Below are 24,615 nucleotides of genomic sequence, written 5' to 3'. Positions count from 1 at the left end.
TTCAGAAACAGTGTGTAATTCTATATTCCACCATCATTTTGACATTCCAGCAAATTCAACAGAAAACGGTATTGAACATTTAATTAAGGGTATATTTCTGCTACGAGGGAGAGTTTGTTTATTTCTTTTAGGCGGTAATTCAGCATTCGGTTCTGAGAAAAGTAGCATTTGAATCAATGTTCTCAATAGCTGAAAGACTTAACAACAAACAATGAAATGTAGAAAACAAAAAGGCATCAGGAAGGACATTAAGTCATATCCAGTTCTGTGCGTTACGGGGATTTCACAACTCATTCAACCAAATTCCCCTCTTCTGCATTTTGTGGTTTAACAGCCTGAATCAAAATAAATAAATAAATGGGTTTGATCAGGAACCTTGCCACTAATCCAACAATCCATAATGTAACCCATTAGTGTTTTTAGGTTTAATGGTTTAACAACACTGTCCGTATGTCCCCTAACTGTTATTCACTTTAAATGGACTTCTCTAAAAAATACATTTATTATTAAATATTAGCACACTCATGTATTAAATGAATAGACCTACTCTAAATGAATGTACTAGCAGACCTGAATTTCGTAGTTTTCCAGTGGAGATAGAGACCATAAAGTAAAATGATGTGCTCCTTACTGATCACCAGGGCAGTCATAAGGCCATTAAGTGGTAAAAATGAGATTAGCTTAAACCTAATGAAATCCTCATGAAAGTCCACTGCAGAGGCATGACTGTTTTCTTACTGGGAAATTCTCAGGTTACAGGAATCCAGTTCACCACGTAGTCAACGACAAGTAAATTAAAGCAATAGTTTTGGGAAATACACTTTATTGCCACGAGTTAGATGAAAAGATCGATATTACTTTCATGTCTGTATAGTAAATAGGCTGCAGCTAGCAGCTTAGCCATGCATAAAGACTGGTAACAGGGGGAAATGTCCAAAGCTAACAAAATCCGATTGTGTAAACAGATTTTGGTATGTTGTTTCCTTTACACTGGAAAATGGGAAAAAACTGTTTTCCAAAACGTCAAAATATCCCTTTGATATGCATACATAGACCCACCACCCACCTGAAGCAGTGCATGAACTTTCTGTTTGTTCTACCATCACAGTACACAAGGATCTTTCTTTCTATCTCCTGAAATGAAGCACACTGCCATTTTCCCTTGTACTCACCGTATAATACTACATAGACCAGTGTGTTAAGCATCGTGAGTGCAAGCAGATGTGAGAGTGCTTTAGAGAAGAAAGCAGTGAAAGGATACTTGTAGTCCAGATGGTGCCACAGGCCCCGTGTTGTGTCTGGCCTCCCTGTAGAAACCTGTACACCATGAGAGGACCACTGTTATTTATTGACACACAAAGACCCTCTGGGGTGGCTATATACGCTGCCTGATGGAAATGCTGAAAACCTGCACCCCTGGATGGTCAGCGGGGTCATATCCAATGACCTCAGCTTTTACAAGTGGGACCTCAAGCCCTGTGCTTCTATTGGAAAATCTTTTTTTTTTTTAAAAAGCAAAGGCCCTAGAGATCCCTACTTGCTACAGTAAGAACACGCCCCCAGCAGTCCGTGTGTGAACTCTGGGCAAGGTTACATTTAACCATTTTTCATAAGAAAGAGCCCTTGGGCTCAGCCTCACCTCTCCACTGAAATTCTCCTCCAGCCTTCCCAGCCACGCTGCCTATTCTGTCTGCCCCTCTGGCCTCATAATGCCAGGGAGCTGCCCAGACCATGTCCCAGTCATAGCGTGCAGATAAGAGTCAGGTCAAATAAGAAGATGAAAGAGACGGGATGGAGAGCTGCACGGAAGCAGCCATGGTAAGGTGGTAGGGGGGAGTGTGTGAGTGGGCGGATGTGTGTGCACAACCAAAAAAAACTAAAAACTAAAAACAGTGCCACAAAGGATGTGCTACAGATGGTCATTTAGCAGGAAGCAAAAACTGCATTTCCTCCTCTTGAACCTCTTCTTCAATGTCTTTGATGTCATGCAGTGTCAAAATAAACAACAGAGCCAAGATTAAAGGGTGGAAGCATATTATGTGTTAGTGGAAGAGGATGGCAGGATATGCTGTAAATCCTTGCTATGAACGTGTAAAAATGCTGCATATTGTTATCCTTGTAATGTACAGTGTGTGCAAAAAAAAGCTCTACCAATACCCTATAGCAGGAGTCAAACACGTATAGACTCAGTAAATGTGACGCAGTACAGCGCTGCAGCACTTTAATGGTAATTAAAAATAGCTCTTAGCCAAATGAAGTTTCATTGTCTTTGAATGTGATCGCTCCTCTCCTCTCACTTTGTTCAGTTCCCTCCAGTGGGGAGAGCTGGAGTAGTGTTGGCAACTACTCAGAAAACAAACCTTAAAGCACAAGATACTGTATACATATGTAGTATCACTTTGTATACAGCAGTGTAAGTTATTTGAAGTATTATGAATGAGTGAATAATAGAAGCTGCAGTGCGTCCATCTGCTAAAGTCATCTGGAAAGCAAGTGAAGCTGCATAGTTTCTTTTTAATTCTACAGATAGAGATATTACAATAAAGATATTTGCATTAGTGATTACGGAGTCGTTTTGAAGCCTTGTGAGCTGTTTCCTAATGGCATCTGTCATTTCTCTCTCCATATTTTGGTAATTAGCTCCTCATTTTTTAAGTGTAATGTATACTGGCGGGGACTTTTCATGAAAAATTGATGCCCTGAATACCTAAACAGAACTAGAGATGGTCTGATACCATTTTTTGCTTCCCGATACCGATTCCGATACCTGAACTTGCGTATCTGCCGATACCGAGTACCGATCCGATACCAGTGGGTCATATATTTTATTATGTTTTAACAGCTGTATACTACTATCTCTGTATGGATGGGATACGATTTTCTTTGTTGTCTGTCTGGCTCAAGTTAAACTCTTTGTAAAACATCAACAAACACAAATGCCACAGAACTTTCTTTTATTTTCCAGTTTGACAGTCAGTTATAACGGAAAAAGAACATAAATAAACTACTTTAACGTAGATTTTCTTTAGGGCTTGATTACGTGGTATCGGATCGGTGCCTAAACTCCAGTACTTCCCGATACCGATACCAGCGTTTTAGGCAGTATCGGAGCCATCTCTAAACAGAACCATCTAAAAACTCTAGGTAGACCATTAGGACTACTGTTTGCAATAGTTGAAGTGTTTTTAAGCACATAAAAACAACAATATACAGTAGCACTAATGCTCAATATTCTAAATGATGAGCAATAGCTATGAAGTGCAGCTAAATGGAGGCAGCAAACCACAGTCAGAGTAAACAATACAATATTGGGTATTATGGCTTCTTGTAAGATTAAAAATTAGAAGAAAGCAAGACAGATTGATGCTTTGCTGCTTGGTATACACAAAAATAATGTTTTATATTCTCCTTTAAAAAAAAATACAAATACTTTTTACATTGTTGACCAAAGATTTACTTATTACTTATTGTTAATGCATTCCTGTAGATGGAAGCTGATCATGGCACTGACACTATTTTAAAGAGTCACTTGCAAACAAATCTGCACAAAGTTGTAGCACTGCAGATTAAAATACATTTCAATGCCAGAAAGGAGAATGACTGTGGCTATGAAGAGAGCAGACTGAATAGTGACCATAAGGGATTTTTACCTCATGAGAAAGGTCTTCTGGACTTTCATCTGCATCCACCCCCACTCTGTAGAAAATGAAAAGAAAGAGACAGAGACAAATCCCAAAGGGATTTTATTCTTCATTACATGTGAAACTGTACCTCTTTTAAAGTTAGTCTAGCACTGCATGTGACTACGAACAAAAGTGAAAGTCAGCGTGGAACCCGGCTCAGTTTGAACAACCTTTCAAACAGTTTCATCAAAATCAACCTCGTCTTCCACATCACACCAAGAAAATGTCAGCTGGGTAAACCTTTGATAAATGACAAACAGCGTTGCAATTATGTTTAGTATTCCGTTATTACCCTGTCGAGGTGTGAACCCTACTTTGCTGCAGGCGTGCTCGAGCGACAGGACTGAGAGGAGAGGCCGACTGGCTGCTTGCTCGCTCTCAATTGAAACTAAGTGACTCAGCACTGGTCAGTGACAGCCTACTGAGCTGCTTCATTGGGGAATAAGGGCACCATCTCAACGTGCACACGCATTCCCTGCATCTACACACACACACACACACACACACACACACACACACACACACACACACACACCATCTTTTACGCTGAATCTGAAATCAAAAGGTGATGATGACTTTGTGGCATTTTCTTACATCTATCTATAAAATGCAGGAACGTCTGTCTGTCTGTCTGTCTTTCTGTGTGTTATGCGCATATCTTTAGAACCGTTAGTCCGATGGATTTCAAACTTGACAGGTGTCTTGCTACAGCCACGAGTAAATGCAGTACTACGTTTGATGTTGTTTGGATTAGAAATGCTAAAGATATCATTAAATATATAAGTAATAGGTAAAGCACAGCCAGCTACGGACAAGTGGTAGCGAGACGTATCTGTATATGTGTGTCCGTGTTTGGGGGCGTATTTGGGGGGGGAAGGTAACCTGCACATCACACGCAGACGACACATGGAGAACACTTTACAACAGCAGGGGCGGATTCTTTTGCTGCTATTGTATTAAGTTGCTCTGAGCTGGCAGAACATAAAGTAATCTCAGAGATTATTCCTTCACAGCGCTGTGCAATACGAGAAAATCTCAGAGCTGAACTGGGCAGACACAGTTTTCATCAGACTCGCCCTGGGTCGGGTTAATTAAGTCTACTGCTAACTTACAACACTAATAACACTACCGTCGCCAAAATACCCCCGTGAATCAAATCCCCTACTTCACGTTAACCGTCAAGCCACTAAACCTGTATGGAAATGAGCACCTCTGCTGAAGTGTTAAATTTGTTAACGATCATACGACACAACACCGTCTCTCTCTCTCTCTCTCTCTCTCTCTCCGCGTGCGCACACACGGCCCGGTTCTGGTGGTTGATGAATGCTGATTAGCTCTCATAACGGGCCGGATGGGTAGCGCACTGCCATGAGTCCATGAGGCTAATTACATTCTGAATCTGCCCCGTTCTCTGTCAGGTAAATACAGTAGTACAATGTCTTCCTCTGATGTCGAAGTAGCCTACACTGTAAGTCCTTCTGTAAGTAATATTGGGGTACAATTTGGTTTTGAAGAAATCTACAAGCAGCAATACCACAGTCCAAGCAATCAGCTGTTCCAAACAGGCACATTTTCAAAGGGCACTGCACTAGTTTTGATAATTGCATTTCATCCAAAATCCATCATTTACAGTTCAGTAGCCAAAAAAAACTCCATTCAGTACACTAAAGGTAAAGCATTTCCCACAGAGGTTAGAGGGATGCTGAGAACAAGATGGCTGTCGATGCTAGTTCCTACAGGTCAGCAGTTAACTCTAATAGCCTAGCACTGCTGCAAGGCTCAGGACATTTTGAAATAGCCTACCACTATCACTGTGCTGTGCATGCGTGTGTGTGTGTGTGTGTGTGTGTGTGTGTGTGTGTGTGTGTAGTTTGAAGGTGCTGATGCCCAGGCCTTTCACCGAGAGGCTCCTGCAATAATACAACAGAGAAGAGATTCTCATCAGAGCATTAGAGCGCTGCGACTATTTAGGTTGTGCAGATTTTTGTCTTGACTGCCTTCCCTCCACATCCATCTCCAATGTTTGTCTTTACTGTTTGTTTGTGTTAATTTCTCCCTCTCTGATCAGTGTTCTTCTTGTTATCGGTTCTCACATTTCAGTTTAGTCCTATGCTGTGAAACTCTGGAAAACATTCTGAATATTATTGTACTTGGTAATTAATTTCATTAACCATTTTTGTTTTACTTTGTCACCATCTGTCTCTGTCTCTTCCTCTATTTACAATATTCCACCCAGCTTCTGTCTCTTCCTCTGTTTATTTGCTGCAACGTCCTCTCTACACCCATCATTATCTTAACCACATCCATCTTTGTCTCTTTCCTTCTTTTCTTTTAAACCAAAGATTCTTTCTGTTCCGTTTTTTCCAAATCTGTTCTGTCCGCTTTAAAACGTCTCATTGTCCTCCACTTTCATCCAACTATCTCTCTTCTCAACATCCATTTCACTCTGTCACATCACTCTTAGTCTCTTCATCCCCTCCTACCTCCTCTTAATTTAGTTTGTCTCCCTGCTATTCCCTTAACTTTCTGCCCACCACATGTATTTATTCTTCTTGTAAGAACAGTAGAAAGAGGCACAGAGGTTGAAATTATGCTGAAATTGCACAGGGATTAAGGTAAAGGAGGTGTTTGAGATCTGTCTTTATTATGCAAGGTCTTACACTGGAGCAAGTTGTTTTGGTGCAAAGTGTTATGGGAAAACCTCTTGGATGGGGCAGGCTGTGACAGGCTCGAACGGACTGCACTACTCATGACGCATTGCCTTCAGCTGGTGGAATACATTCCCAGGCGACAGGCTCTGTCACTGAGCTTAGCTGATAGAAAATGGAAAGGGCAGATAAAGTGTGAGGGAAAGAGCCAGAAAAGGAACACAAGCTTAAGGTAGAGGAAAAAGAGAAGATCAGGGAGAGGAGAGCAAAACAAAACAAAAGAGAAAGAGTTCCAGTTTCCTGAGCATGATGGTGAGTGAGATAGTCTTCAGTGACATGAGAGTGAAAGAATGAGTAGATGCTGCCATGTGTGAGTGGGAGAGATGGTGAGTTGGTGACTGTGTGAGTGAACGATTGACTAGGAGACAGGACAAGACAGCCAGAGAGAGACAGAGAGAAAGACATAAAAGAGAATAGCAAAGTGAGACAGTCCTTCTTAAAAGAGAGGAACAAAGAGATAATAGCGAGGCAGGGGGATGTTTGTGAGGATGACTTCTGTTTTGTGTCTTTGGGAGAGTATTTTACTGTCAATCAGCTTGCTATCACTGTATCACGTTTTTAGATCGATGTGACCCCCTGTGCCCTGTTACCCTTATCTTCAACACACTGACACTCAATAAAGACGAATCAAGTCCAAACTAATCTAACAACTCTGTGACCGTTAGTTCACAGATATACACTACCGGTCAAAAGTTTTAGAACACCCCAATTTTTTTAGTTTTTTATTGAAATTTTAGCAGTTCAAGTCCAATGAATAGCTTGAAATGGTACAAAGGTAAGTGGTGAACTGCCTGAGGTTAAAAACAAAAAAAAAGTACATTTCAGTATTTTACAAAAAGGCCTTTTTCAGGGAACAAGAGATGGGTAAACAACGTAAAGCTGTTCTGCAGCAATGGAGGTTGATCAAGCTTTGAAAGTTGGTGCTACCAATTCCCATAGGTGTTCCAACTTGTCTGGATTACTTACAACCCTCTCTGTTTGTATAAAAGTATTGTTGGAACAAACAGTGGTACCATACACTCGTGAGCATTAACAGTATTGTACTGCAGAAAGTAGTGTGTTGCTATAAAAATGGCAGGAAAAAGGCAATTAACAATGGAAGAGAGACAGACCATCATAACACTGGAGAATGTTGGTCTTTCCTACTAAGAAATTGCGAAGAAAGTCAAGGTGTCAGTGAGTACAGTATTCTTCACCATCAAAAGGCACTTAGAAACTGGGGGAAACTCTGACAGGAAGAGGTCTGGCAGACCCAAAGCCACAACAGAATCAGAAGACAAGTTTCTGAGAGTGAACAGCTTGCATGATAGGTGGCTCACAGGACAACAGCTTCAAGCACAGCTTAATAGTGGTCGTAATAAGCAAGTCTCAGTTTCAACTGTAAAGAGAAGACTTTGAGCTGCAGGTTTGATAGGTTGAGTTGCAGCAAGAAAGCCATTGCTAAGATGTCAGAATAAGAAAAAGAGGCTTGCCTGGGCCAAGAAACATCGTCAATGGACTACTGAAGACTGGAAGAAGGTGTTATGGACTGATGAATCAAAATGAATTGATTGAAATCTTCGATTCATCACGCAGGATTTTTGAACGCCGTCGAGTAGGTAAAAGAATGGTTCCTCAGTGTGTGACATCAACTGTCAAACATGGAGGAGGAAGCGTGATGGTCTGGGGCTGTTTTGCTGGATCCAGGGTCGGTGATTTGTACAGAGTGAAAGGCACCCTGAACCAAAATGGCTACAACAGCATTTTGCAGCGCCATGCAGTACCCTCTGGTATGCGCCTAGTTGATCAGGGGTTCATCCTACAGCAAGATAATGACCCAAAACATAAGTCCAAGCTATGCCAGAACTACCTTAGGAAAAAAGAACAAGATGGTAAGCTTAAAAACATGGAGTGGCCAGCAGAGTCACCAGACTTAAACCCCATTGAGCGGGTTTGGGATGAACTGGACAGAAAAGTGAAAGCAAAGCAACCTACAAGTGCCACACATTTATGGGAACTTCTGCAACAGAGTTGGGAAGAACTTTCTGAAGAATATTTGATTTCCATTGTAGAAAGAATGCCACGAGTGTGTTCAGCTGTTATATCTGCCAAAGGGGGCTACTTTGATGAGTCAAAAATTTAGAATACATTTTGGTTTATAAATTGATTCCATGATTTCTTTTTTAACTTAAATTGTTCATTTGTTCTATTCTTTCATTTCAGAGTACAATAAGACATTGAACTGCATGAATTTCAATAAAAACCTCGAAAAATTGGGGTGTTCTAAAACTTTTGATCGGTAGTGTACATCTGCAAACAGAGAGCCACAATGGGAGAGAGAGGAAATGAAGCGTTATGGAGGAAAGTCTGTAAACTTTGCATAAATGTATATCTAGTGCAGGAAACAGGGTCCTGGGCAACAGCTGAGTCACTGGTACTTTTGTAATGAGCCTCCACAGGGAAATGTGGGCCTCCCATGACCCAGAATGAGTTTCCCATTCTGCAGGAAAACCACACCCAAGGATTAAAACGAAAAAACAAATGGAATAACTCAGACAAGATTGGCAAGATTGAGTTGTAGCTGCTATCCATCCTACCTATAGTAATCTGCAGCCTCCAAAACTAAAATCTATGTTTTTGTCTCTGTTAGCGTGGTCTTTATGTGCTGATAATATCTCCACTCTGCTGAGCGCCACTGTGACTAAAATATCTCTGGACATTTTCCAGGATGACAAAGCGTTCTGCACAGGGCCTTTACCGACAACTCATCCAGGATTTTTGGGAGTGATGCTATTAATACGAACATGTTGTATGGTTTCTGTGTTTGGGCTTTTTATTTTTTATTTTTTAAACTGTAAGAGAATGTAGCTGCTTTTTATTTAATACAAAAAAAGCCAGAACTGTCACACCCAAGATGAATGCAGAAAGCACCCCTGCTCACCCATAAACACATCCTTATAATATTTCCACTTTGCCTCAAAGAAAAGAGGAAGAGCTAAATATCTTGGCCTTGAGCAGTGCGTGTGCACACATACATGTGTGTCTGTGTCTCTGTAGCATTGTTTTCAGAGACGGGCTGTGGGCTGATAAAGGTGTGTGCTTGCTGTGCTGCAGGCAAACTGTACACACGGCAGAAACAGCTCCCAGAAACATCAACTACTCTGCACATACATTACAGCTCATTTATAATATATCCTCTTACCTTGGAGGCAGTCTACAGGTAGTAGTTCACTGTGTTTACATGCTGGCAAAACATTTCCTCGTGAAGAGAAAACCTCCTCTGGATGTGATTAGCAGCACTAGTTAATAAACATTTGGATGAGTTCAAGTACTCAAGTAGCATTATACTCAGCAAGCAGGGTAAATCAAGTTCTGACACTCCTCCCTTCTGCTGTGCTCACTCTGTGCTATTTCTTCTCATTGCTGCTCTGAGAAAAACAGAGAGGAGGATGAGAGAGAAATAGATAGGGGAGCACATTGAGAAAGAGACGGGAGACAAAGAGAGTCAGAGTCTCTTTACTGTGAGGTTGGACAAAAGGAAAGCTGTAAATCATCCTTCCAGCTTCCTGTTTGCAAATCCCATTTGGTTGTCCTTCTCACCAGGGATTCCATTCCAGTGTATACTCTTCCTAACAGAGGTCTGAATTTAGAACCAGCAACAACATGAACACCCCCCACACACACACACACACACACACACACACATACACACACATACACGGGACAAGTGATGAGTGGTATAACAGTGTAACAAACAACATGGATTTAAATTGTCACATATATAGTGTATTGCGAGCTCATCAATAAGATTACATTTATATGCGGACTATGCAGAGCAATAGTTGTTGCTGTAGGTGGCAATAAAAGCAACATCTTTTATCAACTCAAACAGAAAACATTTCAGTGACTAAGAAGAATGTGTGCTCTGGCTCAAGTAGCTCTAGCAGTCGTGTAAAAAAAAGAAAAACTGCAGACATCAATGTCTGCAGTGACTCAGACACTGACTGTAAGATTGCATCGTATTGACTTAAGTGATTAGAGTGAGTGATAAGAAAAACCAGCAGTGGAAGGACTTTATAAAAGCTAGGACTGTGCATTAACGCAAACAGATGGCCCTCATCCAAACTGTTGAGATAAATGACTATAAAAGAACAATCTGTAATGCTTTTATGCTCTTAATGTTTTAATAATGAAAATAAGCATTTTGTTTTTTTGTTTGATCAGAACTGAAGTTATAGGCCTGCTTTACTGCTTTGTTTACAAATGTTACTGATTTAACAAACCTATGAGAGTACTGTACCGTACTATATGTAATAATAAACCACAAAAAAGTACACCCATCAGCTGTGCAGTGTGATAAGCTTTTAACTTCCACCATGTATGAAACCTTGCCTCCACGACCACTGTCAAGTACTTTAATAGTTACCTAATAATAATTTTCACTCCAGACAAATAATCATTACTATCCCAGAATCTTGTACTGCGTTTAAATCACATTCTCTTGAAATGATATAAAGTAGTATATGTTGTCATGCATGAGGTGTGCTGAGCCCCTATATCTCTCAGTATAATGACTCTGCGGTGGGTGAGGAGATAAAACAAAGAACAAACCAAAATAAGCTTCCATTCCTATCACTTCAGTGTTACAAAAGCACAATCCATATATGGCCAAGTCTCTGCGTAACTGCGGTATTTAGGTCAATCTACTGAAACCTAGAGTGAGAGAGAGTCCCACTCTCTCTGCAGCTTTAACCTAAATTTCACATCACTTGAGCTGGTATAAAAATAAAATTGGCAGAGTAGTGCGTGTTTGTACATTAGTGTATGTATGCTCTCACATGCACGTATATCAGTGATATTAGTCAAGCATCTATCTGTGCATGTTGCACTGGGCTGTACAAAGCTTTTACATCAGAGCACGGTTACTTGTTAAAGAGATGATGTCTTTTGTTAGATACCTCATCTAACCAGACAAAGCTTTCAACATTTTCTGCCATATTGCACACTGATGAATGATCACCCACTCAACAGATGTCCAAATATCATGTTATCATTTCTGTTGTTCAATGTGAGGCACAGGATAATAATGGCCAGAAATAATTCGGCACATTATGTAATGCCAACTTGAAAATTGCTGCTAGTCATGGCTTGATGCCAACTACTCACAAACCCAGTAACAGTTATTACATTGGCATTTTCACTATGTTGAAGTGCACTTATGCAATTTACAACTCGTAATTTAAACAACCCGGTCTCACGCCAGGTCGTTATATAGTCACGTTATTGTAATATATTAAGTCGTGGACAGGTTACGTAAATCCCGTTTTTTTCGTGTATATGCAACGACTTTTGAACGTGTACAGGTCACGCTTTTCGAACCCGCTGCTCTGGGGGACGCGACAACGGGGAAATGAGGCGCCACACGCCGGCCAAAACAACGGAACGGGCCGCCACTCGCGATCGGGGAAATGAGGCGCCACACGGCGGCTAAAACAACGGGACGGGCCGCCACTCGCGACCCACGCAGGGGCACACAACAACGGGGAAATGAAACACCACAACGGGGAAATGAAACGCCACAATAACAAGACGGTTGGGGTTAGGAAAAAAAAAGAACGGGGAAAGGAACCGTCACACACGGGACACGCCGACAAAGGAACTGTCACACGCGGGGTGCGATCCCCGGGGTGAAAGTCCTGTATTTTCTGACTCATCCACCACCCTGACCAACCTCCCTACGCGGACTTTCGCCTTATCAACTACTCGCTACTCTCTTTCGTTCTGGGATCACGAAATATGCTTCCCATTAAAATGCATTGCTTTCAATTTCGTAATGGCCACACGAAAAAAACGGGATTTACGTAACCTGTCCACGACTTAATAGATTACAATAACGTGACTATATAACGACCTGGCGTGAGACTGGGCTGAATTTAAATGTATTCAAGTCTTTCAGTAAGGTAAAAGTGATAATCCCGCAGTGTAAAAGCACTTAAAGGGATATTTTGCAGATTTTAATCCAGCTCGGTTTTATCTTTGTGTGGGCATTGTGTTTAGATGAACATAAGTGTTTGGTTTCCCTCCGTGGTGCCAGTGCGCGGAGCACAGAGCAGACGAGGTCTGCCGAGATTCGCGTCATCCGGCAAATCTCGTCAGATCTCTGCTGCTCTGCTCAGCTGGGAGCTCCGTGCGCTGTGGCAGTTTAGTTTATCAATTCATTTGGCATGATCAATGATATTTGACAAATAGAAAGGGTGTAAAACCAGGGTGTAAACCAGAGTTAGCCGTGAATATTTTGTTTTTCATATTCATTCTGAAGAATTGCCCTTTCATGTGTTCAATTATTTATGTGGTAGCAGTATGTTAAAAAAAAATTGGACATTTTGGAATATATACGCTTTATATAGATCCTCTTATCTTACTCTCGGCAAGAAAGCGAATAAGCATGCTTCCCAAAATGACCAACTTTTCCTTTATTGTTGTTGGTTGATCAAGGTGGTCTCTAATCTAACTACATTATTTAACTATAGCCAGATACTATATTTAAGGTGTTTTGTATGTAAAAACAGAACAAAACTACAGCCATCAGATAAATGTAGAAGAGAAAAAATTTTATTTCTCATGGCAATGTAGGGAGTAAGAATGAAAAGGAATCAAAAATGAATTTACTTATTACTTATTTTCTGCGATTTGCCACTTGTCTACCTCAGTATTGTACAGTACTTGAGATAAACTAGGTACTAAGTACTTTTCTGCTTTCGTCCACTGCATTGTTTTCCCTTGTATCATGCCATTACTGTATCAGGATCCTACTTTGCTATATATATGAGATTAAAGGTAAAAATCAACAAGAAAAATGGCAATATACTGTAAGACATCTCTTACATGTTCTCACTGTGTCAAATGCTGGAGAGAAAGACATCCCTCCACCATGGAAGCTGACAGCCATCAGTGTTTCAAACAGTGTCAGTTTAGCAGGAGGGGAGTCTTTTAGCATTTCAGCCAGCTGGATCCCTGTGGATAACCAAGGACATTTGGGAGCAGAGGAGGCTGTGGGAGCCAAAGATATTTTCATCACACAGAATTAATTTCCCTTCTCACAACATTCACCTGAATGTCTCAGCATGACACAGGGAAATGGCCTAATGTTAGCCTAGTGGAGCAAGCGGGATCCAGAGCAAGGCAAGAATTGGCTGTATAACAGTCACTGCAAAAGACATCAGCGCTACTATGTTTCTCTGATTACTGACAGGAATGGGAGGGGAGTTATTCCTTTTGAAAAAAGAGCTACAACCACCAGCCAAGCAGTTTTGGTGGTGCAGATTTACTGCCCTTAAGGAATAATAACATTACTTTTGACAAATACATTACTAGGCAGATATATTAACAGCTCACAAGCTCTGCTTCTGAAAATGTTCACTGTTGGCATGTAAATTAAGCCATGCAATGTGAATCTATAATAACTATTCAAATGCTTTCTACAGTAGAAGCATTGCGGTAGATGAACAATAATACAATATCTACAACAGGGAAATGAAAGAAAATCCACATTGTATTTGCCTCCATAAATGTCTAGTTTGCCATCAGCAAGAACTATTAACGATTGTGTGAAAGTGGAAGTTGTGCACAAAGATGAACAGCTACGCCAAAGTCTCTCACAACCCCAGTTAGGTCCTCGATGAAATGTTCTAAAACCTCAAGCTGTTAAATGATTGTTAATGACTAGCAAGGTGTTCGACTGAAAATACAATAATAGCCTGTTACATTACTGCGTGCTGGTGTGTGCACGTGCACTGCCAACTGGGAAATCATAATGAAAAGGGTTGTGGTCAGTGAAAACCTCTAAAATCAAGATTGTTGATGAAGCTTTCAATAACTGGAGCTGCACTTGCCTGCAATTCTATTCTAGTCGCCGGATCGTTCATAATTGTGGAACAGAACAAATCTCTGTCTTTATATTGCCTTCCTTCTTCCTTTTTCTCAATCTTTGCCAAAACCGCCTCAAGGCTATGAGATCAGATGTTTCCTTTAGATAACACTGGTGAAACTCCTCATGGCTGAATCTGAGGCATGTCTTAATGCTGTGTTTGACTGTCATTTTTGGACAGTGCCATCTCTTAATAGTAGAGGATCAAGGGGTGGTATTTGCTGGCCCCGGCTAAATATATCAGGAGAATCTCAGAGAAAGGACTTAGTGGTATATGGGTTAAGATGACGAGGCAGTTCCAACAACAGTAGCCTGTTTTGTGTTATATATGGCACTGGGCTAATGGCTTACGACTGGAGGGATTTCCTGTTTTTTTTACAGGAAAAAAAAAAAATATATATATATATATTATTTTTTTTTTTTTGTACTTCAAGTTGGGCTTAAGAGAGGCAAGTAAATTAAACCTTCAATGGATGGAGACTTGAATAAGAACACTGTGACCACTGTGTACCTTTTTTTCAAGTGGAACTGACACAGGTAAGACGAAGAAGATATGATAGTAGTGGTGAGAAGATAAGGAAAGTGTATTTCTGTGAGTCTGCTGCCATTGCAGCCAGTTGGTCAGGATGACCATTAGTCAATTCTGCCTGACAAAATTAGATGCGTCAAACCACTGTCTCACACCCCCCGGGGCATGGAACTGGTATACTGTCATGTCTGTAGATCCACACATGCATGTGTTGCAGCTGCATAAGTGGTCTGTAATAGTTGATTTTGGGGTTTGGACATCAACCATTTTTTTCACCTGCTCACTCATCTGCTGCCTCATCACCCTCTCCAGCTTTCATACGAACACAATCTTCACAATGCTGCTGCAGTGAGGGGATATTGTTCTCTATATGTAGGTGCTGATGAAATTTTGAGGGCGAGTTGTGAATTATTTAAGAGGGAGGATTATGAAAGCAGCTTCTTGGCGCGTTGCTAGCGGGTATGAATCAATAGGATCCCTCCCCCCACCACCACCTCTCCATTTTTTCCTCCCTGAAACCCCAGACCCTCTGAACAGAAGTCCAGACACATGGCCACGGGACATAGCAGACTGGACAGCCAGATGCACCGTGCCAGGGCACGTAAGAGGCTTGATGAAATACAGTACATGACAAAGCCAGTTAGAAAGAGGATGGGATTGTGTATCTGTGTGTGTCTATGTGTGCGAGAGGGGGCCTAATTCAGACTGATCACATACACAGGAACAGATGGTCAACTCAAGTCTATTCATCAGCCAAGTCTATCCTTTTTCTCTGGTTCTGCCTGGAGGTGTGGGGTCTACAGTCCAAGTGAGAAAGGTTAGAAAAGACAAAAGGCCATACACACAGATGTACCGCATGCATACACACTGGCCTACATATTTCTGTGGGTGAAGTCTGACCCTTAGCTATGTACCAGTTACATAACTTTCAAGACTGAATAAATGACCATCTTCCAGCACGTTCCAGCACCATCTTTAGGCGTTCTCTTGATTGTCTCATAGTGACTTAGTCTACATCCATTTTTCTCTCTGAACCCCCTCTCTTTCTCTCAATGTGTGCCCATTCTGCTGAACCATTAAATATGCTTCTTTTCTCATCTGTGTATTGGGAGCCCGTGTTTGCCCGATGCTGTTGTTCTTTTTCTGACCAATGATTTCTTGCCTCAAGAACAAGCAGTTGGGACCAAACAAGAACAACCGCAGGGAGCCCAGATTTCACAGCACCGATCAAAGACAAATGGACGGGTTTCAACCTTGTCATGAACTTAACATTCAGAGCAGAGCAGCTCATCATTTATGAGACGGACAGAAATCAAAAAAGGCCCACAAGGATGACACAGTGTTACCTTGACGGGTATCTTGGTTTACATGTGCCTTAACAATGACAGGGAGTGGAGGAAGTCACCTAACAAAAAGAAACGATAGATCAGTGTCTAAAGAGAGGAATGCATCCTCTTAGAAACCAGTAAGGTCAACAGCTAAGAGTCTTATCTGTTGACCTGACTGTTTTTTTTTCCACAAACAGGGTCTTATTACTTATTGCTAGGACAGAGTCAAACAGGGCAAGAAATACTAGCCATCAGACAGGTTGTAAACAAACCCAACAGGAAGTCAAAATAAACATAAACTTAAACATTATTACAAAAGTTGTTTTGTGTGGATATCCATCACATTTGGCAGACCGTTCTCTTAATTTTTTGCCAGGCTAGTGGCGTCAGATCAAATTCATCTTGTGTTTAGTGCTAATTAGCAAATGTTAGCATGCTAACATGCAAAGCTGGTAAACATTACCTTCTAAACAACAGCATGTTAGCATCCCGATGTTGGCTTTCAGCTAAAAACTTTTTTTTTATGTTATGACATTTTATAACCAACATTTTGGGGGAGCACACTTCCACATAAGCGTTTTGGAGAGAATAGCTAAACTTAGAGTCTACAACCTGTCTGATCTTTCATGTCTCTTCCCCTCTTGTGCTACATTCCAAGGTCTCAGAAAATTAACTTTTTTTCTTTTTATAATTGGTAAGAAAGAAGGCCAAAACTTTGAGAGAAAAAAACAACAGAATTTTCTCTTACGAGAATAAAAATTAACTTGATTCAATGGATTTTTTTTTCATCTTTTCAGACTGTCTCTCCAATTTTCTGTCTCCATCTTTCTTCCCAGTGTTCTTTCTGTAATTTTCCAAGAGGCAGAGGGCTGAAATGATAGAGGGCTAAAAATAATGGCTCTATAAATAAGAGTTGCCCATTGAGAGTGATTGAGAGGCCAGGTCGCTAGGCAGCTGGGGATGCTGGGTAAGTTGGATTCATTAGCGCTCTCCGCTCACATAGAGTAGCCCAACTCTCCCACACAAACTCTCCTCGTAAACAACAACAACACACACACAACGATGCAGTGTTGAGTATTTCAAACACACTTTCTATCCCTACCTCCGCCATTCTCTGCAGTGTTGCAAATTTAGCCCCATCAGTACCATCCATCAACCCTCATTACCGCTTTCCCGTTCCCTCGGAGGACTCCATGCAGACCACATTCTTAAAGCATTGTTCATTCAGCAGCGGAGTGGAAAAATGTGCGTGCACGTGCATTTGTGTGCGTTTGCATTTATGCATGTGTGAGAGAGGCACCCTGTGTCTGTTTTATTATTCATACTCATGTGTGGATCGTCTTCCAGCCCACAGACACCTGCCAGAGATGCACACTGCACATACTGATGTCCTCACTATATTTTCTATTACCTCACTCCTTCTCTGGTGTTTAACTGAGACTATGTTAAAACAATAAATTCAAAAACACTTCTCAACATACCCCTTTGTATTTCTGTGTATCCCATTTGCATGTGATGTTCATGCAACATTCCCCTCATACACCCACACAAGTAGACACACACACACACACACACACACACACACAGGCACTTTTATTGCCCTGATGCTCTTTTTAATGGCTCTCCTCCACCCTCTTCGTATTGACGTCACATCCATTAGCCTGGGCCTCTGGGCCTTTTTAGTGGAGGCTGGAGCACAGGACTCCAATGTATGAGACCCGCGTCCTGAGTCAATCTCCACCTGATAAACTTGCCGTATTGGCTGATCTGACAGACGGGGTTACCACAGCAATCTGTTCAGTCTCTCTGCACAACGCCACAACTATCAATCCACTGTGAGAGGAAACCCATTGAACTGTGTGTCAGAGAGGGGAGAGCAGTGTATTAACAGCAGCGCATGCACTCTGTGAGCTCTCACCTGTTTACTATTGTCTGTGCACACGCACGTGCGCGCACACACACACACACACACACACACACACACACACACACACACACACACACACACACACACACACACACACACACACACAGCTAAACTATTAACACACATAGGAGTGTTGATAGTTGAGCTGAGAGAGGACTATCTGTATCTGGTGCCACAGAACGTAACCCTGGCAGGCTAATGTGAAAAGATAACGTTTCACGTCTGATCAACATCAGAATTATAATTCACTAGCCTCTTCCAGCCTCCACCTCTCTCATTATGTTCCCAACAGCAACATCTCCAATTAGCGTCCTACTTATCCCAGGAACTAGCCTGTTTTCAGACCCTGAATATAGCACTTAAGCCTTACCCTACCACCCTACAATTTGCACTGACTGACTCTTTCCTCCTTCATGAATGTAGATTAAGTGTGAAGTACATACAAGGCAACTTCAGTCTTAGCAAAATAAAGTTAGCTAGACTGACTGGTGAGAATGCTATGCTGCCTGGCGCAGACAGAAATGGCAAATGTCAGCTTGTCGTCATTTCTATTTGGAGCTGAGAGCCACTTGCGGACGAGGAAAGGCTGAATTTTAATGGCAGAACTTTTTCCCTGACTGAGAGAAGAACCGTCTGAAATGTTAAAATGAAGCTTGGTTCTTCAACACTCAGGAGACATAATCAATGGTCGGTGCGGCTGGCTCAATTTGCAGGGCTCCACTGTGACTTAGTACTGCACATCTAAACCCAGTCACCCAACTGAAGCTGAGCTCAATGTAATAAGAAATGAGACTTAACTTTCAGTCAGCAAGGGAGTGGAAATCACCCAAGGAGGAACAGGGGAAGAAGAAAATTGAGGAAGAGAAGAAGAGAGAGAACTGCAGGTTGTTTTGATAAATAACAGCGACCAAGTGTTCTGGGAACAGTATTATAGCTCCAATCCATCATGAGGCTACATTAAAAATGAATGTGTTTTGTGGAAAAAAATTCAGTGTTCATATCAGATGCATTATGCTTGACAAATCTGACCAACAGTCACCTCACCCCCTTAAAAGATAGAAAAGACGGATCATTTTCCACATTCAGAAAGCTATTGTACAATAAAGATTGCTTTGGAAATCCCATTTAAAGAATATGTTTTTTGTACATTTTTAAAGCAAAAAAGAAAAGCCTCTGTACCCTGTCTATGTTCCAAAGTCATCTCTTCTTGAAGATTGTTTTTTTAATTCACACTTGTATATTTTTCCATTTGCATTTGTTACAAAGCAATCACTTTGACTGGACAGAAAGGAGAAGTCAGGATTTAAGCTTTTCTCTCTCATGTCCTCTGTCTTATTGCCTCCTTTTCTTATCAGTAGGGGTAAACCTATGCAGGAGCCATTCATCTTTTAAGTCCTTTGAAATATCTACCATCCAATCGGGCTGACATCCTTTTATTATGGGCAGTGTGTATTTGCCTGTGTACATGCGGATATGTGGGTGACTTTCCCCTCTCCTTCACTCTGTTATGCCTATATATTAGGAGGGAGGAGGTGTGTAAATGTGTGTGTGTGGCCTTATTCTTGTACTACACAGTCCCCACAATTGGAAATGTTTTATCTCAGCTCAACAGGCAGATGGATGTCATGAGAGAGAGATAGATAAGAGGTCAGTGGTGCTTGAAGGAGAGTGAGTGACAAAAGACGTGGTTTTCCACCAGTCCATCTGTCTACTCAAAACAAAATGTCAGTCATTAGCCAGGCTTCAGCTGTTCCATCTTAGCCTCCAACATACTACAGCGAGAGAGCAAGGCCTCCTACCCTATGACCACCCTAACATATTTAAAAATTACATCATCTCAAAAGAACTGTGAAGAGGAAATGGTGTGCATTTGAGCTATTTAGTCATCTTGTTCTGTCTTTCCATCACTCCTGCTCCATGGAGTATGCAAATTAACAAGACTACAGAAAGTGTACAGCCATGCTAGCAGCTCCGTGTGGCTGTATTTAGGCACAGCGGTGCTTTTAGCTAAATGCAAAAATCAACATGCTAATGAGCCCACAGTGACAATGCTAACATGCTGATATTAATCAGGTAATATAGACCAGGGTAACCATTAGGGGTGGGGGAAAAAATCGATACAGCATAGTATCGCAATATTTTCCGTTGCAATACTGTATCGATACATAGACGCTGAGTATGGAGCTATTATTATATATGTGTTGGTCAGTTTGTTTGCTTAACAATCCCATTTTGCAGCAATGAAATTGAAGTGAGATGAACAAATGCAGAAATGTATCTTTTTAGATAAAACAGATGCTGACAAAGTTTCCTTTTAGGGACATAATTTGAAAGTGGGAAAACTTTGAAGTTGTAAAAGGTAATAAATTGCAATATATCCCAAAATATTGCAATATGTTTAAAATCGCAATAATATCGTATAGTGACATAAGTATCGTGATGATATCGTATCGTGAGGCCTCTGGTGATTTCCACCCCTAGAAACCATCTTAGTTTAGCCTGTTAGCATGCTAACACTTCTTAATTAAACGCCATCCATAGAGCCATGACGCTTTTGTAGCTAAAAACCCAGAGAGAACACATATCTCCCCTTTTCATGACATTAAGGAAGAACGGACAGCAAAGCTATAAACTGCAGTAGGTTTAGCACAGAGCAGAGGCAGTGAGTCCAAAGACCTTGCAACTGCACATTATACAGCTACCACTAATAATAGATAAGAACAAATGCTAAAAGCAAAATAAAACTATTAATCTGAGCTGGGCTGAGGGAAAATAATGATATTCAAAGTGAAAGGGCTTGAAGAGGACATGACTGGCCAACGTTCAAAGCCGAGGGGCCCCAGACTGCTCACTGTGACTGGGTGTTAGATCTCCCCAGGGGTATCCTGCCACCTCCAGCCCTTATCAAAGCCAAGGAGACAGACCGAGACTGAGAACTGGTAGTGTGACATTGTGCGAGCATGTGTGTGTCTGAGTGCTTGTGGTACTGCTTGGGCATTGAGTTACATGTGGAAAGGAAAAGACAGAAACAAACAGAACACTGTGACATGACGTCATTTGTTATAATTTAACATTGTTTCTTTTTAATTGCTGAGTTGGAAGCAACTGTCAATGTTTGACAAATAAGAAATGTGAGTCTATAATAAGTCTTTATTTTGGGCATATGACTGATTCTCAGATTTGAATTAGACCATTAAAAAACAGTTTGAAGAGTTTATATTTCAGGGGATTCAGGAAACAGTGTTTCAGTGTCCTAAATTACACTAATACTACCGTACTGTAAAGACTGAAATAGCCTTAAGGAGGATGATGTATTCTATGTTAATACTGACCTATCACAAATAGTGGCTGTGAACACAAAAACAAATGTTTTCCATGCTGGTGAAAGGACATGCTGGCAGATTGACAGTTTCATCAGGCACAAGGCAACTTTTTGCCTTCCTGGGACCGTTTAGTTATTTTCATGGCTCCAAACAAGGGTGGAGTACTGAGCACAAACACAAGCAGTCTATGCATATGTGGTGAGGTGCACACATATTTAATTATTCAAATATCATATAAACCTCTTACATGTATCTTTTATAAAAAAAAAAAGCTTCACATGTTTTGACCTGAAGTCTTTCCTATAGACTTGAATATTGCGGACAAACAGACAGTAATATTCAATCATTATTCATTAATTAGCCCCAGGTGTGGGTCAGAAAATACTATACACAAATAAACCCAAGCGACATTAGCACAACTCGTTGTATGCATGGTACAATTCATCATATAAAACCAAATCTCCTAAATTATCAGATATACTTGAAAGATAACATATAGGATTATTTAAAAACAAAAATCCCACAACTCATTAGAATTGTTCCAAGAGTTATAGGTAACCTCTAATATACATATTGCCAAGAGTTGACATATTTATCATTTACACAATGCACCTGTCTCAATAATTTTAACTTGTCCAACCCATCAGGACATACCAGACTTGCATTTCATCTTCAACACATAAAGTACAGCAAAAAAAAAAAAAAAAGACTGCTCTTTTCCAGACTGTCTAAAATGTGTATGGGTTTTTACATCGGAAAGCAAACGTCTCATCTGGAGGATGGGATTGATCTTTTAGCAACAAGCATGACAATGCAGAGGAAAAAACGAGAACTAGAGAAAAAAAAAGACCATTATACAGTTTCATGGTAAATTGTGTTGAAATACATCAATAATTACGATCACTTGCACAATACAGTGAAATAATATTTGCATTACTGTATGCAGATTAATGTAAATAATCGCTTTATTTTGCAGCGGCATGATGAAACTCAAGTGTGGGTAATAATGTACCTTGAAATTGAGACTGAAATGGAGAGCAAAAGAGAGGAATTGGCGAGAGGTGACAGACTTTAGGCTTTAAAAGCACATTTTGTCTTGTATTCTGATGTGTGACTGAACAGTGAGCTGACTGAAAATGGAGGCAATGTTCTCGTCTGATTTGAGCCCTAACCATCTATCTATACATGAAGCCCATGAATTTCACATTGCAGATGGACAGACAGTTTACCCATTTTAGCTCAGCTCACCTCTGTACGGCATGTATTTCTGGGTGTGTTTTTGGATGTTTGTGTGTGTGTGTGTGTGTGTGGCTGTGAGAGTCTTAAGATAGCAGAGTAGTGGAACAAACAATGGCATCCTCCTGTATATTGACATGATATGGTTTTCCATTAAGCCTCAGGTATAAAAGTGAATGAATTCCAGTGCCCACTTTGTGGTTGGAAATTGTTCTAGGTTATTGGGCTACACTCAGCAGTGAGGATACAAACGGTTAAGTTTGTCTGTTTATTCATCTGGCCTACTCAGATCTGTAAACAACCAATGTCTTTAGTGTTTTAATAGGACATACAAAACCTAATGTCAGATTGAAAAGACATCACCATTTCCTGTCTACAGTGCAGACCGGCATGCTTTACTGCACCCACACACATACACCCAGCACCTTATTAGCTGCGATACCAGCTTTCTTGAGCAAATTTCACAAAGTGGAAACAAAAGACATTTTTACTACCTCTTTTTCTTTTATTTAATGCCTGCAGTGGTAGGTCTTTTGAGGTAGCTATGGGGGTAAAAAAGAAGAAGAAAAAAAGTAGTAATTTCACACAGAGTACAACTTTCAAAGACTCCTCCACAAAGCCATTTCAGAGATTGAATGGAAGTTGAATTTTCTCCAGGTGAAGAGATGTAATGTATTATTCACCTAAGACATTTAAAGTTGTTACTTGTCTCTTCACTTCATACAATTGGATAAGGGAAGTAGAGGTGGGAGTTTTGGATGGGAAGTGAGGAAAACAGAGCTATTCTCTGAAACATGACAGCCCTGAAGGCTCGACGCAGTGTACTGTGATGGGCTCCACAGATGGTATGACTACCCACAAAGACAGCAGTGTCATGGGGATAGAAATGTGCAGTCAATAGAGTGTATTATTCAGGACAGATATCCACATGTACGCACACACACACACACGCACGCAAGGATAGTCATGAGGTAAAACTATAATATAAGTCAAAAACTGAAAAGGTGAAGTTTTCCACGGATAGGATTATCAGCCCTGCTGATAAATGTTTTTTTTTAAATCTAATTAAACTAATACATGTATTTTAATGAAATACTACGTCACATTATGCATTTCCATTATTGTTTCAGCTGCACAGTCTGCCACTGTGTGCCAATTTAAAAGGCCCTGGAAACCAATTTTCTCAATAAGCCATCACTATAAGAAATGAGTTTATACATGATTTTCTGCTTGTCAGAACACTGCTTGCCATTTTACATTTCTATTTTACATTACATTTATATACATGTATAAATTACAGTTTCTGTATTTTTGTTTTATTTGTGCTTTTCTCATTAATTTCAAGACACAAATTATTGTTTTATTTTTTGTTATTAGTGTTTTTAAATATCTTATACCATGTCTGGAGAGGATCTGTAATCTTGATTAATGCCTATTTAGGCACACATATTTAATGTTGATTAAAAATACTTGAAAGCAAGTTTTGATGTGATTTACAGACGGTCAACATAGGATCATGAACTCATCATGATGTGAAAGTCGCAATTACAGTCAGGGTAACAACTCAGTCAGGAGCCAGAGAGACTGTAACAGTAAAGGCTTTCATATTGTTTAAAAAAACTACTAATAGCCCTTAAAAATTTATCTTCCAGAAACAGATTTCACCAGCATTTGGAAGTTGCTATGTGTAATCTGTAACACTGAAGATAGGATCTAGAAACAACAAAAACTCCTTAAACTGCTTGGCTGACACAGAACAAGAGACCCGTGTTTGTGGACACAAATCCAGTGCCCTGGGGGATTTACAGAGATATTGGTTTTTGGTCTGGTTCATAAACATTAGAATTACAATGAGATGAAGCTTATTTGGCTGTAAAAGCTCCAACAAACAACTTGGCAGATTGAATTACCAAAACCAATCTGCAATTCATTGACAATAGAGCAGCTGCAGGTTCCGTTAGACATCACAAACTGC

General features: G+C 40.6%; 1 protein-coding gene across 2 annotated transcripts in view; it reads right to left on the bottom strand.

The window, feature by feature from the left end:
• LOC114549439 (sodium/hydrogen exchanger 9) overlaps positions 1 to 24,615 on the bottom strand; it is a 68,824-nt gene that overhangs the window by 5,952 nt on the left and 38,257 nt on the right. For both annotated transcript variants that reach the window (XM_028569743.1, XM_028569744.1), the window contains 2 exons: positions 3,651 to 3,696; positions 1,262 to 1,317 (listed from right to left, as the gene is read on the bottom strand). In XM_028569743.1, coding sequence (XP_028425544.1) covers positions 1,262 to 1,317; positions 3,651 to 3,696 — 102 coding nt within the window. The remainder of the gene's footprint in view (positions 1 to 1,261; positions 1,318 to 3,650; positions 3,697 to 24,615) is intronic.

This window comes from Perca flavescens, chromosome 22, assembly GCF_004354835.1.
Source record: "Perca flavescens isolate YP-PL-M2 chromosome 22, PFLA_1.0, whole genome shotgun sequence".
NCBI lineage: Eukaryota > Metazoa > Chordata > Actinopteri > Perciformes > Percidae > Perca > Perca flavescens.
Note: the sequence above shows the minus strand (reverse complement) of the source record. Positions and strands in the feature narration are given on the sequence as shown.